General features: G+C 39.7%; 1 protein-coding gene across 6 annotated transcripts in view; it reads left to right on the plus strand.

Moving 5' to 3' along the window:
• zdhhc1 (zDHHC palmitoyltransferase 1) overlaps positions 1–17,950 on the plus strand; it is a 61,801-nt gene that overhangs the window by 37,209 nt on the left and 6,642 nt on the right. For 5 of the 6 annotated variants that reach the window (XM_043707108.2, XM_043707109.2, XM_043707112.2 and 2 more), the window contains 3 exons: positions 2,599–2,754; positions 5,316–5,428; positions 14,121–14,206. In XM_043707108.2, coding sequence (XP_043563043.2) covers positions 2,599–2,754; positions 5,316–5,428; positions 14,121–14,206 — 355 coding nt within the window. The remainder of the gene's footprint in view (positions 1–2,598; positions 2,755–5,315; positions 5,429–14,120; positions 14,207–17,950) is intronic. The other variant, XM_043707110.2, reaches the window with a different exon arrangement.

Genomic DNA, 17,950 nt, shown 5'->3' on the forward strand with positions numbered 1-17,950 from the left:
GCATCCTCGCCACATCTATCCTCTTAGGATTCCTTAGATCATCTTTATTTCAACAAAGGGGCTTCTAACTCTTCTAAACTCCAGCAGATACAAGCCAAACTCATCCAACTTTCCCTTAAAAGATGAACCTGTCCATTCCAGATATTAATCTGGTAAACCATTTCTTAGCAGCAGCTAACGGAATTACCCCCTTCCTTAAATAATTTAGCCAATGGTGTACATAGCAGTCCAAATGTGGTCTCACCAATTCCCTGTGTAACTGAAGCATAACCTCCCTATTTTTTTATATTAAATTCCCCTCGCTCTAAACAATAACATTCTATTACTTTCCTCATTAGTTTCTATACCTGCATAACCAGCCTTTTGTGATTTGTGCCTCTTTGGAACTGAATAATAAGATAATGATCTCCACATCAATATATGCTATTATACATATATTTATTCAAATTCTTTTCAAGAAACCTCAAGTGAATTAAATTCTGCTTCTGTTTGGATAAATGATTATTAAAACTGAAATATTAAGATGTAATCCTGTATGTACTAATAAGGCGGAACCCTCTGCATCCAGAGCTCTGCAATCTCTAAAAATTTAGATTATATGCTTTCTTGATTCTCCCTGCCAAAATTAACAATTTCACATTTTCTTATCTTTCTCAGATCTTTGGTGAAGCATATGTCATTTTATAACCTTGTGTTATAAGTAGAGAAATGCATTGCAGATGAAGTATAGTGTGGCCAAATGTGAGGTTATCCACTTTGATAGCAAAAAGAGAAAGGCACATTATTGTCTGAATGGCAATAGGTTGGGATGGGTTGCAAAGAGAGCTACATGTCCTTGTATGTTAGTCACTGAAAGGAAGCATGTAGGTAAAGAAAGTAAATGTTACGTAGGCTGTCAGGGTGTGAGGATTCGAGTACAGGAGCAAGGATGTTTTGCTACAATTCTACAAAATGCAGCCTTGCAGCTGGAGTGGTGTGTACACTTTTGGTCTCCTTATCTGATGAAGGACATTCCAGCTATGGAGAGAGTGCAACAGAAATTTGCCAGACTTATTCCTGGGATGACAGACTGACACATATGAAGTGAGACTGGATCAGTTAGGACTAAATTCACTGGAAATTGGAAGAATGAGGAGGGACCTCGTAAAGATTGATAAAATTCTAACAGGAGTATACGGGGTAAACACGTGTACCCAATGAGTGGGGAATTCATAACCAGGTGTCACAGTTCAAGGAGACAGGGTGGGCCGTTTAGGACTGAGATAAAAAGAAATTTCTTCACCCAGAGAATGGTAGGCCTGTGCAATTCCCTGCCACTAAAAGCAGTTGAGCCTAAAACCTTCAATCCTTTTGAGAAGGAGTTTGATATAGTTCTTAGGACTAAATGAATCAAAGGTTATTGGGAGAAAGATCAGCCATGATCATATTGAATGAAGAGCAGGCTCAAAGAGCCAAATGGCCTACCCTGCTCCTGTTTTACTCTACATTTTCTCTATTTAGCAACCACATCTTCGTTCCTTCATCCAAGTCACATAAATAAATTATACAAAGCTGAGGCCCCAGCACTGATTCCTGTGGCACACCACTCATTTATTATACATTTCTACCTGAAAAAGGTCCATTTATGTTTCCTCTCTGCTTAAGAAGGGACAACAGTAGGCCACTCAGCTCTTTACAGTAGGCCACTCCTGAAGAAGGGCTTATGCCCGAAACGTCGATTCTCCTGTTCCTTGGATGCTGCCTGACCTGCTGCGCTTTTCCAGCAACACATTTTCCACTCAGCTCTTTAAGCAGCTCCACCAATCAATAAGACCACGGCTGATCCAGTTTTAATCTCAACTCTCTATTCCTGCATACTCCTGATAATCTTTCATTCCTTTCGTACTCAAGATCTTGTCTTAAAAATATTCAAAGATGCCAGATCCACTGCTTTTTAAGGAAGGGAATTCCAGAGACTCAACCCTCAGAGCGAAAAAATGTTTCCTCAACACTGTTTTGAATGGGTGACCTCTGATTTTTAAACTATGATGCCCAGTTCTAGATTCCCTCACAAGGATCAACATCCTTTCAAACTCCACCCAGTTAAACCCCCTCAATCTGATATGATTCACCTCTTTCATTTCTAAATTCAAGAGAATACAGACCTGTCTAGCCTTTACTGATAAGACAGTCTGCTCATTTCAGATATTAATATTGTAAACCTTACCTAAACTGCTTCAAATGCATTAACATCCTTCAGAACTATACATAGTGCTCAAGATGTATTCTCATCAATGCTCTGTATAACTGTAGCAGAATCTCCTTGTTCTTGCATTCAATTCTCTTCACAATAAAGAGATAACTATAGATATCAGAATTGAAGTAAGTGCAATACAGACGAATAATACCATGAAAAAGTTTAGAGATTACAAAAGAAACGTTAACATACACAAGATTTGCCTGTAAAAATGGTGGTGAATAATTTGGGAAAGTTGAGATCTTCTGGTTCTCATTCTTTGTAATTAGATCTGTAATGAAGAAGCAAAGTATATTGGAAGAGAACTATAGTGGAGTATAAATTCAATTAATGAAGTGTTTTAAATTGTTTTATTTTAACAGCTATAAATGATACAAATATCTGGTTTACATTTCTGCCTCATGCTCCTGTTCGTACAAATGCTACTGTCATTCTTCTAGTGTCTGCGATGACTGTTCTACTAGGTCTGATTTCAGTGTCACTTTTGGGTCAACTTCTGTGCTTCCACATCTACCTCTGTAAGTAGCATACAAGATGTTAAGTGCACTTATTTTATCAATAAGATTTGCGACTGCATTACTAAAATTATTAACCTTTTCTTTTGAGCTTTAAATTAGGTGTTGAAGAATTTCTGAATGCTTATTTTGAATGTTAGACTTGATAAAAAAATTCTGTGCTACAGAGTTGCAAAAATTAGTTAAATGTCTGTCTAATTTGGCAGGCTGTAGAAAATAGATATAAAATATTGAAACTAAACTATTTGCCACAGGGGGGCAGTATAATCTAATCAGAAGTGTTACCATAACCCATTTAAAGTAAAAATCACACAACACCAGGTTATAGTCCAACAGGTTTAATTGGAAGCACACTAGCTTTCGGAGTGACGCTCCTTCATCAGGTGATAGTGGAGGGCTCAATATAAACACATGCAAAAATTTATAGCATGATGTAATTGAAATTATACATTGTAAAATTGATTGTCTGTTAAGCCTTTCATCTGCTGGAATACAGTGATAGTTTCACTTCTTTCATGTGTAAATGACAAAACCTTTTTTTTTTAAAGTTGTATTCTTGGGTTAACTGTTAACAATGGTGATAGCTAGACAATATGTTGAAGGTGTTGGTCCCCTGTGTTCTCTGTCTATGCCATGATGTTTAGATTGATTCTAATCTAAAAAGTGAGATAACGGAGTTTTACATAAATTCATGCAGTTTTTGAGCAAAGTACAATGTAACCCTACAAGTACAAATTCATCCCACAAAATATGTGTGCATGTGGGTCTTTGTCCGTCTGTCTGGGTTGGGGGTTGTGAGCGTGAGAAAGTGTATGTATGTGTGTGTGTGTGTAGTGAGTGCAGAGTGTCTTAAGTCTGTGAGGGGGTGCATGTGAGTGTGGGAGTTTGTGTGCCTGTAAGGGTGTGTGTGGGTGTCTGTGTGCACGTCTGTGTGTATGTGTGTCCTTGTGTATGTGTGTATAGGAATGCCTGTGTGTATGTGATAGTGTGTGTGTGTGTAGGAGTATCTGTGTGTGTGTATAGTGCAATGGTGGTCACTTGTAATGTGACATGAACCCAAGGTTGCGGTTGAGGCCCTCCCTATTGGTACCGAACTTGGCTATCAGCCTCTGCTCGGCCACTTTTCTCTGCTGCCTGTCCCGAAGTCCACTTTGGAGGATGGTCACCCGAAGGTCCAAGGCTGAATGTCCTGGACCACTGAAGTGTTCCCCAACTGGGAGGGAACCCTCCTGTCTGTTGATTGTTGTGCGGTGCCCGTTCATTCGTTGTCGTAGCCTTTGCTCGGTTTCCCCAATGTATCATGCCTCCGGGCATCCTTGCCTGCAACGTATAAGATAGACAACGTTGGCTGAGTCACATGAGTACCTGCCATGTACAAGGTGGGAGGTGTCCCCACGTGCAATGGTAGTGTCTATGTCCACACTCTGACACGTCTTGCAGCGCCTACCGTGACAGGATTGTATGGAGTTGTCCTGAGAGTCGGGCAGCTTGCTACGAACAAAGATCTGTTTGAGGTTTGCGGTTGTTTAAAGTAGGAATTCATCCTATAGTTTTCTGTTGTAACTTCTATGCTGAGGGTGTCTTATTCCAGGGAATGGTTCTGTGATTATAATTGCTCTTTTCGTATGAAAACGTCAGAGGTGAATGTTGATTTCTTAACCATAGAAAGCACTCTGACTGATCTAATTTCTGACCTCCCTAAACATGCAAGTTTTGTAGCAGAGGCTGAAAACCTCTTTGGCTAGTGTTATGAAATCTATTGTGTCCATGACAGCAAGCAGACATGACCTCAATGTAACATACAGAGCAAAAGTCACCCTGACCACTGTACTGAGGAGCCAGCTGAAATTACAAGTCTTGGGGTGAGGTTGGAGCCCACCGCCTTTCTGAACTAGAAGTCAATGTGTTACAACTAAGTCAGGCTGACCCCTCTCAAATCACATGCTACTCATGGTTTTTTGTCCATTAACGGATCTAAAATTGTGGACTGAATGCCAGTATTTTCCTGATAAAAGCTGCAAGTAAGCCAGGCTTCCTCTGAAAAATTGTCTGGAACTGGAATATTCATATAATATTGTTGCAGAAGAAATCATCTGAACCGTTGGAAGATAGGAATCCATATAATGATGTGCTTTACAGGGAAGAACAGTTTGCTTGTTGAGTAAAATATTAAGCTTTAAAAAGGGGCATTCTAAAAGAAGTGCAGACATCCAAATCCTCTAATATATTACTGAGAAGCAAAGTGCACTTTAGCATTTACCAAGACAAACTTCAACAATATTCTTTACTTACGTAGTGTCTGGCATGGTTTCTATAAAAAGAAGATTTTGTTTCATTACTTTGGAAAGATGTCAAGCATTTTTGGCACATTTACATACATCTTCAATTCACAGCTGGATGTTTCTTATTTACATATGGATTGGGATTTTCAGTAATTTCGGAAGCCATCACTAATGTGAAAGATAAATTTTAGAAGAATTAATCACCTCTCTCTAGATGCAATGTTTTATGATTAAATATAAAAATGACTGATCATGCATTGTCAGAAGTTTTTTTTGTTGTAGTGTGGAACCGACTCAGCACTTATGAATACATTGTGCGCCAGCGTCACCGGCGAGGGTCCAAGGTCTCACCCAAGAATTCAAAGGCGCAAGATTCGCCAACGCTATCTGATCAGGTAAAAAGATTTAAGTCTTAAAATGATTTGTCCACATTATAATTCCACATACTGTTTAATGCTACTTATACTTTTAATTAATGTTAACTTCCCAGGGCCAAATTGATAGAGTCATAGAGATGTACAGCATGGAAACAGACCCTTCAGTCCAACCCCGTCCAGGCCGACCAGCTATCCCAACCCAATCTAGTCCCACCCGGCCCATATCCCTCCAAACTCTTCCTATTCATATACCCATCCAGAAGCCTTTTAAATGTTGCAATTGTACTAGCCTCCACCACTTCCTCTGGCAGATCATTCCATACACATACACTCTCTGTGTGAAAATGTTGCCCTTAGGTCACTTTTATATCTTTCCCCTCTCACCCTAAACCTATGCCCTTTAGTTCTGGACTCCCTGACCCCAGAGAAAAGACTTTGTTTATTTATCCTATCCATGCCCCTCATGATTTTATAAATCTCAATAAGGTCATCCCTCAGCTTCCGATGCCCCAGGGGAAAACAGCCCCAGCATGTTCAGCCTCTCCCTATAGCTCAGATCCTCCAACCCTGGCAACATCCTTGTAAATCTTTTCTGAACCCTTTCAAGTTTCACAACATCTTTCTGATAGGAAGGAGACCAGAATTGCACACAATATTCCAACAGTGGCCTAACCAATGTCCTGTACAGCCGCAACATGACCTCCCAACTCCTGTACTCCATACTCTGACCAATAAGGGAAAGCATACCAAACGCTGCCTTCAGTACCTGCGACTCCACTTTCAAGGAGCTATGAACCTGCACTCCAAGGTCTTTTTGTTCAGCAACATTCCCTATGATCTTACCATTAAATGTACAAGTCCTGCTAAGATTTGCTTTCCCAAAATGCAGCACCTCGCATTTATCTGAATTAAATTCCATCTGCCACTTCTCAGCCCATTGGCCCATCTGGTCCAGATCCTGTTGTAATCTGAGATAACCTTCTTCGCTATCCGCTACACCTCCAATTTTGGTGTCATCTGCAAACTTACTAACTATACCTCTTATGCTCGCATTCAAATCATTTAAATAAATGATGAAAATTAGTGCACCCAGCACCGATCCTTGTGGCACTCCACTGGTCACAGGCCTCCAGTCTGAAAAACAACCCTCCACCACCACTCTCTGACTTCTACCTTTGAGCCAGTTCTGTAACAAAATGGCTAGTTCTCCCTGTATTCCGTGAGATCTAACCTTGCTAACCAGTCTTCCATGGGGATCCTTGTTGAACGCCTCACTGAAGTCCGTATAGGTCATATCTACCGCTCTGCCCTCATCGATCCTCTTTGTTACTTCTTCAATTAACTCAATCAAGTTTGTGAGACATGATTTCCCACGCACAAAGCCATGTTGACTAACCCTAATCTGTCCTTGCCTTTCCAAATACGTGTACATCCTGTCCCTCAGGATTCCCTCCAACAACTTGCCCACCACTGACATCAGGCTCACTGGTCTATAGTTCCCTGGCTTGTCCTTACCACCCTCCTTAAACAGTGGCACCACGTTAGCCAACCTCCAGTCTTCCGGCACCTCACCTGTGACTATCGATGATACAAATACCTCAGCAAGAGGCCCAGCAAACACTTCTCTAGCTTCCCACAGAGTTCTCTGGTACACCTGATCAGGTCCTGGGAATTTAATCCACGTTTATGCGTTTGAAGACATCCAGTACTTCCTCCTCTGTAATATGGACATTTTTCAAGATGTCACCATCTATTTCCCGACATTCTATATCTTCCGTATCCTTTTCCACAGTAAATACTGATGCAAAATACTCGTTTAGTATCTCCCCCATTTTCTGCAGCTCCACACAAAAGGCTGCCTTGCTGATCATTGAGGGGCCCTATTCTCTCCCTAGTTACCCTTTTGTTCTTAATGTATTTGTAAAAACCCTTTGGCAAATAGAGTTAAGGAAAATCCAAAGCTATTCCATGTCCCCTTTTTGCCCTCCTGATTTCCCTTTTAAGTATACTCCTACTGCCTTCATACTCTTCTATGGATTCACTCGATCTGTCCTGTCTATACCTGACATGTGCTTCCTTCTTTTTCTTAACCAAGCCCTCAACGTCTTTAGTCACCCAGCATTCCCTATACCTACTAGCCTTTCCTTTCACCCAAACAGGAATATATTTTCTCTGGATTCTCGTTATATCATTTCTGAAGGCTTCCCATTTTTTCCAGCCGTCCCTTTACCTGCAAACATCTACCCCCAATCAGTTTTTGAAAGTTCTTGCCTAATACCGTCAAAGTTGGCCTTTCTCCAATTTAGAATTTCAACTTTTAGATCTGGTCTATCCTTTTCATCACTATTTTAAATCTAATAGAATTATGGTTGCTGGTCCCAAACTGCTCCTGCACTGACAGCTCGGTCACCTGCCCTGCCTTATTTCCCAAGAGTAGGTCAAGTTTTGCACCTTCTCTAGTGGGTACATCCACATACTGAATCAGAAAATTTTCTTGTACATACTTAACAAATTCCTCTCCATCTAAACCCTTCACAGTATGGCAGTCCCAGTCTATGTTTGGAAAGTTAAATTCCCCTACCATAACCACCCTATTATTCTTACAGATAGATGAGATCTCCGACAAAGTTTGTTTCTCAATTTCCCTCTGACTATTAGGAGGTCTATAATACGATCCCAATAAGGTGATCATCCCTTTCTTATTTCTCAGTTCCACCCAAATAACTTCCCTGGATGTATTTCCAGGAATATCCTCCCACAGCACAGCTGAAATGCTATCCCTTATCAAAAATGCCACTCCCCCTCCTCTCTCGCCTCCCTTTCTATCCTTCCTGTAGCATTTGTATCCTGGAACATTAAGCTGCCAGTCCTACCCATCCCTGAACCATGTTTCTGTAATTGCTATGATATCCCAGTCCCATGTTCCTAACCATGCCCTGAGTTCATCTGCCTTCCCTATTAGGCCCCTTGCATTGAAATAAATGCAGTTTAATTTATTAATCTTACCTTGTCCCTGCCTGCCCTGCCTGTTTGACTCGCTTCTGTTCTCAACTGTACCCGTCTCAGATCGATCTCTTTCCTCACTGCCTCCCTGGGTTCCACCCCCCCCCCCCCCCCCCCACCTTACTAGTTTAAATCCTCCTAAGCAGCTCTCACAAATTTCCCTGCCAGTATATTAGTCCCCTTCTAATTTAGGTGCAATCCATCCTTCTTGTAGAGATCACTTTTACCCCAAAAGAGATTCCAGTGATCCAAAAATGTGAATCATTCTCCCATACACCAGCTCCTCAGCCATGCATTCATCTGCTCTATCCTCCTATTCCTGCCCTCACTAGCTCGTAGCACCAGGAGTAATCCAGATATTACTACTCTCAAGGACCTCCTTGTTAAATTCCTGCCTAACTCTCTGTAATCTCACTTCAGAATCTCAACCTTTTCCCTTCCTATATCATTGGTTCCAATGTGGACAATGACCTCTTGCCGGCCCCTCTTCCCTTTGAGAACATTCTGCATCCTCTCTGAGATGTCCTTGATCCTGGCACCAGGGAAGCAACACACCATTCTGATTTTTCACTGCTGGCCACAGAAACATTTGTCTGTACCTCTGACGAGAGAGTCTCCTAACACAGTTGATCTCTTGGAACCCGACGTACCCTTCGTTGCATTAGAGCCAGTCTCAATACCAGAAACTTGGCTGTTCGTGCTACGTTCCTCTGTGAATCGATCATCCCTACATTTTCCAAAACAGCGTACTTGTTTGAAATGGGGATAGCCACAGAAGACTCCTGCACTAGCTGCCTACCTCTCTTACCTTTCCTGGAGTTAACCCATCTATGTGACCACATTTGCCATCCATCACGCATTGTTGCTTTGCAAATTCCTCATTGCCTCTAACTGTTTCTCCAAGGGATCCATTCGATCTGATAGGATTCACAACCAACAGCATTTATTGCACATATAATGTGCAGTAACCTTTTAACTCCCACGTCTCACAAGAAGTGCATATCACTCCACTAAAGGCCATTTTTGCTCCTTCACAATCTACAGACCCAGAAAATAACACTATCTTATTCCTCTACAAAACACTGCCCCAGGTTAAATTAATAGTTATGGCTTATATTTATGATCAAATATTCCTGGCGAGCTAATTTTATTTTGAGCTTTTTTGAGGCAAGGGGATATTAATTGGTGCAGTCCTTGCTACACTGTAGTGTGGGTGACCGTGACAGAGAAATGAAAAACGTTTTGCATGTTATTTCAAATAGTGACATTGCTTTTCAAAACAAGATTAATACTACTGAAGTGCAAGTGTCACCATAGAATCACAACAGTAGAGAAGGAGGCAGTCTATGCCAATTCTGTGCAATAGGAAATCAGTAAATCCTACTTCTCCGTCTTTTCTCCGTAACCCTTCAAATTCTTTCTCTTCAGGTAATTATTTATTACCTTCTGAAAGCTAAGATTGTATCTACCCCCACCAAATTCTCTCAAAGTGCATTTCAGTGTATAAAACTAAAAGGTGTTTTGTCATGTTGCCTCTGCTTTCTTTTCGATATTTGCCTTAAATTTATGTTTTCTGGTTCTTAACCTTCCACCAATCAAGCATTTTCTTCTTATCAACTCCGTCCAGATGCTTCATGATTTTGACTACTAGTGTCAAATCTCTTTGTAGCCTTTACTTTTCTAAGAAGAATGATTCCAGCTTTGAGTTTTCAATATAAATCTTTCATCCTATGAGCCATTCTTGTAAATCTTATCTGCACCATCTCCAATGCCTTCCTAAAGTACAGTGCTCAAACCAATACTTGATGAAGGTTCATTAGCATTTCCTTTCTTTTGTACTCTCTGCCTCGAGTCATAAAGTTGAGGGTCTCATTTGCCTTAATAATGGATTTCTTAACCTGCCCTGTCATCTTCAATCTGTGCACACATATTCCCTCTGCTCCTGCATCACCCTCTTTATAATTATATCCATGAATTTGAGATACAGATGAATGGAAGAAGACTTATGGTAGGGCAGCCCAATGTGCGATACAGTGAATAAAATAATTGAAAATGTAATAATTTCTGTTTTTGTAAGAAATGTGGCAGCCAGTTTGCATTCTCAAAAGTCCCACAAGTTTGTTCTTGTGATATTGTTTGAGGGCTAAATAAAGGTGAGGACAGAAAGTAGAATACTTGCATTCCCGAAAGCCATTTATTTAAGGAGGATGCAGGAGCATTGTTTTACAATTCTTTTTCTTAGAATGAAACATAATAAACACAATTCCAAATTCAGCAGCACTATGGTTTAAGTAAGAGTCTCTACACTCTACTTTTCCCGAACAGGTTGATTAAAAAAAAATGACCACGGGGAAGTCATAACATTGAGGTGGAACTTAACTCAGACCTTCTCACTACTGTGCCAATGGACCTGAAAATATGAAGCCTGACAGTTGAACCCAGGCCAACTACTTGGAAGGCAACTACTTTTGCTATTGCCCCACCATTTCACAACTAATAATAAACAGGTTTAGCAGGATCTAAAACTGTGTGGAAGATCCCAATAGATCAAATCCATTTTTTAACCACTCAGTCACAGCCAGTGTGCTGAAGTGAAACCCCAATTCGTGTTCTCCATTTGATCAAACCAAGCACATTTGATATACATTGAACAGGATCTTTTGAATGCGGCTTAGATGGCATTCTGGACCTTGACATCATGTTCCATGTGAAAGACAGTATCTCGAGTTGCAACCTGCATTATTTGTTTGGCAGAAATAACGGAACATCAGGCACAATTTTCCCAAAGCTCTTGTTGTGCCCAAGACCTGAACTGTGGGAAATGTTACAATTCTGCTCAAGGAAGAGGAAATAGATGCACCATGAAATAAATAAACCATTTACTCTGTTCCCATTTACCAGTGAGAATCTGGAATTTGTAATACCAAAAGACAAGGCAAGTGAAAAATAGTCAAAAGTATTGTTTATCTAATTTGTATTTTTGTGAAGGGACTAGAATAAAGAGAATGTGACCTATGGTACATGTATGGATTTTCAGAAGGAATAGATAAGATGTGACATAAGAAACTTGTTCTGAAAGTTTATATATATGAAGAGGGATGATTTGGTGAAAAATTAGAGCCTGAAGGAATTGGTGTGTTTTTGGCTTACCACGCTGGTATCCTTGGGTTTTTGAACTCTGATTTCATATTGCCATTATATTCATGACTTGGGCATTGGCATAAAAACATGATGATAAAGTTTGTTGGTAACAACTTGAGTGATTTTGCAAACTAAGGAAGGTTGTTGGAGGTTGTAAGCAAGTTGATGGATAGGCAATAGCTTCAGCTCGATGCCAGAAATCTGAAGTGCATTTTCAGTATAACTGCAAAAGGGTGTATGTCCTAAGGAAATCTGGGACATCTGAAATCCGAGAATAACTGTTGTTAGTATAAACCTAAATTGGACTCTGGATTATTAAAAGAAAGTACTAGATCAATGATCAGAAACATTGGGCTAGGTTTTTGAAACCAGTTGGAGGGAGGGTCAGGTGTCACGGACTATAATTTCCTACTGTCAACTGGTTTGCTGGTGCTGGTACCATCTACCTCATCGTCTTCAGGAAGGCTGCAGAGGGGCTAATTTTCTATAAGCAGTAGGTAGTCATTTGAGGAATTAATTGGTCTTCCTACCAAACTTTTTTTTTGTCTGGGCTCCACATTGCAACTGGTTAAATGAGTCTGTCCGGCAGGAAAGGTGTGGTGTCACACTTCATCCGCTGCACATCTTAGAATCCTGTCTGTACCTGTCATTACCACTGAGAAACAGCTACAATTTCAGGCCTCTGGGAGAGGAGTTGTTCCACCACAATCACAACTAGTAATTATGTCTGCCTTTCAATCTAAATTTTAATACCTAGTCTTCAGAGGATACTCCCATCTAATGCTAGTCACTTTCTACTTCTCTTGCTACCTTGGAAGCTGCATCTCCCATTGCAACTGGTTGGATTGCCAGCGTACCCACATTGTGGAAACCACCTCCTCTGCGTTAGGTGGCAAATGCACCCTCCAAACACTGATTAGCCAATCCTGCAAAAATAGTTGTTGGGTGATAGTTCCACGCAGAGTTGGGATGCGCATCTTTTTGTGATTGCATCATCTTTCATTATGGATATGTGGAGGAAACTTGGAGACATTAAGTTATTTAGAGATTTCATCAATTGAATCGTATCATGTGATTTTTTTTAAAATTGTGTTCAGCACTGTGTAGGTTGTGATTTATCTAATTATTGCAGTCAATTTTTTTTTTATTGCTAAAAATGTGTTGCTGGAAAAGCGCAGCAGGTCAGGCAGCATCCAAGGAACAGGAGAATCGACGTTTCGGGCATAAGCCCTCCTTATGCCCGAAACGTCGATTCCCCTGTTCCTTGGATGCTGCCTGACCTGCTGCGCTTTTCCAACAACACATTTTCAGCTCTGATCTCCAGCATCTGCAGTCCTCACTTTCTCCTCGAATTTTTTTTTATTGCATTACCTCTGGGACAGGTGGGACTTGAACCGAGTCCTCTCTGGTCAGGGGCAGGGACACTCCCACTTAGCCATGAGAGTGCCCTTTTTATTGCTGTCAAAAGTTTAATCTCTAATGTCAGCCTCCTGATGTTTTTCTGGAAATCAGGCAACCCAGAAGTCGGTGAGTAAAGAAGTCAACTGAGAAGCTTTAATCTCTATTCCTGAAATCGTTTTTCTTTCTTGAATTCAATACACTATTCAAATGTCAGTATTTCTTTCAGTGTCGTGAAGCCTGAAGTAGTGGATTGTGACCAATTCTCAGCAAGTTGAATCCAGGTTGATCGGAGTCAAAACTTGACATTTATCATCAATCAGTAAATCAGCTTCATTGACAGGAAATTTCAGCATGCATAAGAGATAATCACATTTTATCCCCGGTTTCCAGATTTTGGCCCAAAGAAGTTTGTTTTTGTTTTTTGCCTTAAAATATCATCTCTGCAGAGCCACTGGGTATTTCCAGCAGTTTTTGTTTTTGTCAGATTTCCATCATTTGCAGTATTTTGCTATTTCAAATACCTTGCAAATATAACAGGATTTTATAAGGTAATTACAGAAGAATATTTCTTTAGGTGGAAAAATCAAGAATGAGAGCATATAACCTTAAATTTTAAATTATGCCAAACAAAGGGTGATAGAACTTTGAAAAGCACTTTGCCACAAAAAAAAGTCTGGATGCTGATGCAACCGGGAACTTTCAAGACTTGGATAAATAGATTGTAATCAAATAAGAGCAATGAAATATGTGATTCTATATAGTTGATGGGTACAGATATGTGTTAGATATTTGTGTTTATAATATTTCAATTGTGACCCTTTATTATGCAATTTATTATAGCCTTTACCTGCCATCCTGTGTGTATTCTAGCAGAGGTTATTGTCAGTGGTAAACTGTATAGACATTAACTAATCTCAGTCTGGTACCTTTCTATTCTGTTACAGTATACATAAATATTCATTTTACCTACCAACACGACTGGGAATTTGAAAGAATGAAGTATTCTTTTCTTAGTAGTGTATGTTATTATGAATGTGCATTCAAACTCTGGAAGAGACTAATAACAAACTCTTATTTGGCAAAATAAATTGTACTTTGTAAAGCAAACTTTCAAAATGTTTTACCAGAAATACTGATATGAAATGGATTTTTTAATGTTTTCCAGAATTTTGGAACTACAGGTTCTCTAGGATACACTAATGATGGAATTCCGTTTGAAGGTACCTCATTAACAGTATCATTGACAAAGGAGTAAGTGTTCATACAACTTAATTTTTCAAATAAAACAAAATAACAATTAACGGACACACTGTATTAAATATACAATCAAGTAGTATGCAAATATGTCAATTGTATAAGAAGATCAACTAAAATCCTTGTACTTAATTTGTAATTAAGTTAACATCCAAAAGCAGCGATTGGAAAACAGTGGCAATAATGTTGTTTGCCTATTGTATGAGAAGGAATTAATCTGACTGTGAGGTTAAAACTAATGAGACTCCTTTGCAATGAGTCATTCTGATTAATGCTATATCTTATTCTCTGGAGTGCATTCTATTGCATCTCAGAAGATTGCATTATTCTATCTGTACTGGATACTAATAATGACACTCATTCCTGGATTGTATTATTCAATGCAGCACATAGTTTGAATTTGAATTACGTGTGCTGTAATGATTGGGGCAGAGGTTGAACCATATCTCTCATGTTGGTTTGCTTCTTTATTAGATTGTTGGTTTGTATATAATGTGATCTTGTGTATATTATCTAAGATCTCTGGTGTTTTCTACACAATTGTGATACAAATCATTCTTTGCGAGGACTTTCAGATATTATTTATATTTTCAATCAATTGGCATGAGTGTTTGTTCTGAATCAGGAAAGGCCTTTTTGTGAAGGTGCCTTCTAATACAAAATGGTGACTTTAAGTTAAAAGCACAACATTAAAAAAATTTTTTTCATCTGTCAGTTGACTGTTAGGTCAGTAGCCATAGATATCTGAATGCTTTACTTAGTCTAAATACATTATTAAGCCCAAATTAGCTGTGAGTCAGAAGTGTAAATTCTCTGCTGTAGTATGAAGGAACTAGCCATTCAATTATTTCCTTTTTGGATATTGTCTTCATTAATGACAGTACTAATTTAATTGTATCTTGCTACAGTTTTGCTAATTGTAAAGTGTATCTGTCAACAAAATGACTATCATGTGAATTTATCAGAAAGGTTATGAACTTTTGACCAACAGTGTATGGGGGAGAAAAGTAATGATTTGCTTGAGAGCTGACCCTCTAAACTCTATCCTGTTTTTAACAAAATGCAATTAACCTTTTTTTTCCCTCAAAAATAGCTTGAGACCTAACTCCACTTTCTCTACTGTTATGCGCAAAATGCTCCTTTATTCCAAAATATGATTGTGCTTAATCTTTTTAAAATGTAAGTAATTGCTACCTTCTCAATTTCCCAGATGTGATTGATGTTACTTTCCTCTCTCTTTCACCTTGCACAGAAATGACACAAGGCTGAGGCTCCAGTCCTTCACTCTTCCAAAATTCATCAGGGCTTATCCTCAACCTGAAAGAACATCTATGGGTATATAAAAAGTGTCTAGGACTCTTGAGGGGATGCAACTGAGGATTGTTAACTGGGGAACAAGGAAATGGCAGATAATTTGAATGTGTATTTTGCATTGGTCTTCACAGAGGACATTATAAATATTCCAGAGATATCGGATAAGCAAGGTGTTAATGGGAGGAAAAGCCTTAACAATTTCTTGTTATTGTCTCAAGGGACGAAGTATTTGACAAAGTAACGGAACTGAAGGCAGTCAAGTCACCAGGATCTGATGGATAGAATCCAGTGTTAAAGAAGAAATAAGGCATTTAGAAAAGTCTGACAGCACCAATAGTGTCAATGTTTTATGAAAGGAAAATCATGCTTGACGAGTTTGCTAGTTTTTTTGAGAATATGAAAAGCAGAGTTGATGAAGGGGAATTGTTAAATGTAATATATCTGGATTTTCAGAAGGCATTTGATAAGGAAACAAAGAGGGTTATTGCATAAGATGGGAGCTCATGGTGTTGAGGGGTAATGTATTAGCAGAGTTTTGAGGGTTGGTTAATACACAGAAGATAGAGTGGGGATTAATGGGTCTTTTTAGTTTGGAAAGATGTAACTAATGGAATGTTATGGTAAAGATTGATGGATTTCTGATTACCAAGGGTGTACAAGGGAGGTTGGGTAAAAAAGATTGAAGTGTATGACCAAATTAAATGTCAGGACAGACTTAATAGGCTGAATGGCCTGTTCTTATGTGGAACGTATTTTTTATAACATCAATGAACTATTACAGCACAAGGCAATTATTTGACCCGTTGTGGCTGCACTGACTTTCTGAATGGACAGTTCACCCATCCCTGCAAATGTTATTTGCCAGCTGATCTTGTTATTGTCCAGTAACTACATGCAATTCAGTTCCTGCAGAGCTAATGTTAATTAATTAGAAAAGAAAGAAAGCTGGTCATTGTTTTTTCCTTCCTGGTCATAGACCCTGCAGTGTGTTGTAACAATGTATATTGTCAGAATACCACTCAATTAAGCATACTGTTGTGACACTACTCTGATTTCCACTACTGACACCTAACAGTATCTGCTGCCTCTGTCACTGTGGTTCAGAATAAGGGTTATTTAAGGTAGTTTATTGCCAGCAATCCTCCTTTGTCTTGACTTTGTCTCAAGCCTGTATAATTGTCAGTGATAGTGGACACATTGCCATAGTGCTTCTCTGTAAAGTCTGTAATTAACAAGGTGGTTTATTGCATGATAACTACAGCCTCATTACTAATTACTGGGCCTCAGGACGTAATTACTAGGACTTGGGGAACATATGCATTTTGTACAGATCTTCCATAAAACTAGTGTAGAATTCCCTATCTCCACCTAAAGCTTTGCAAGGAATCCTCAGATTGGGTAGACGTTAATGTAACATGCGCCATTAATTTCTTCAGAATCTTGCTCCTTGTACAGTAAGTCTCTGAGTGTGACGACTACCTGGATTGGTGTAGTTTGAATGATTTAATCATTATAGTTCAAGATAATTGTTTGGTAGTACAGACCTTAAGTGTTGCGAGAAGAAGAAAAATATGTGTATATGTATTTCCTGAAGCTTTCATCTTCTCTCATCAGAACAGTTAAGAAAAGCAATACGAAAGTGAAGGGATAATATTTATACTGTAGGAGTGGAAAATCATTGGTTGGCGAGTGGATCATGGCAGAGGCCCTGGCGAGTGCACTAGTTAATGATGACTGACAATTAACTGCAAAGAAAATCCAAAAGAACTGTGGAATCTGTAAATCAGAAATCATGGTTGGTGGAGTCAGTTATCTCAGCCCCAGGAGTTCCTCAGGGTAGTGTCCTGGGCCCAACTGTCTTAATCTGCATCATCAATGACCTTCCCTCCATCTAAGGTCAGAAGTGGGAATGTTTGCCAATGATTGCACAACGTTCAGCACCATTCACAATTCCTGAGACACTGAAGCAGTCTGTGGCCAAATGCAACAAGATCTGAACAATATCCAGGCCTAGGCTGACAAGTGGCAAGTAATATTTGTGCCACACAAATGACAAGCTATGACCCATCACCAACAAGAGACAATCTAATTACTACCCCTTGACATTCAATGGTCTTACCATCACTGAATCCCCACTATCAACATCCAGGGAGTAATCACTGATCAGAAACACAGCTGCCCTCACCACACAAATGCAGTGGCTACAAGAGCAGGTCAGAGGCTACGGATACTGCAGTGAGTAACTCCCCTCCTGACTCTGTAAAGACTGCCCACTATCTACAAGGCACAAGAAAGGTGTGTGATGGAGTGCTCCCACTTGCCCTGGATGAGTGCAGCCCCAAAAACACTCAAGAAGCTTGACACCATCCAGGACAAAGCAGCCCAATTATTGGGACTGCATCCACTCCTTCAACTGCCGACGCTCAG

The sequence above is a fragment of the Chiloscyllium plagiosum genome, unplaced genomic scaffold (genome assembly GCF_037043375.1).
Source record: "Chiloscyllium plagiosum isolate Xiang-an unplaced genomic scaffold, Cpla_swu_hap1 HiC_scaffold_17, whole genome shotgun sequence".
Lineage (NCBI taxonomy): Eukaryota > Metazoa > Chordata > Chondrichthyes > Orectolobiformes > Hemiscylliidae > Chiloscyllium > Chiloscyllium plagiosum.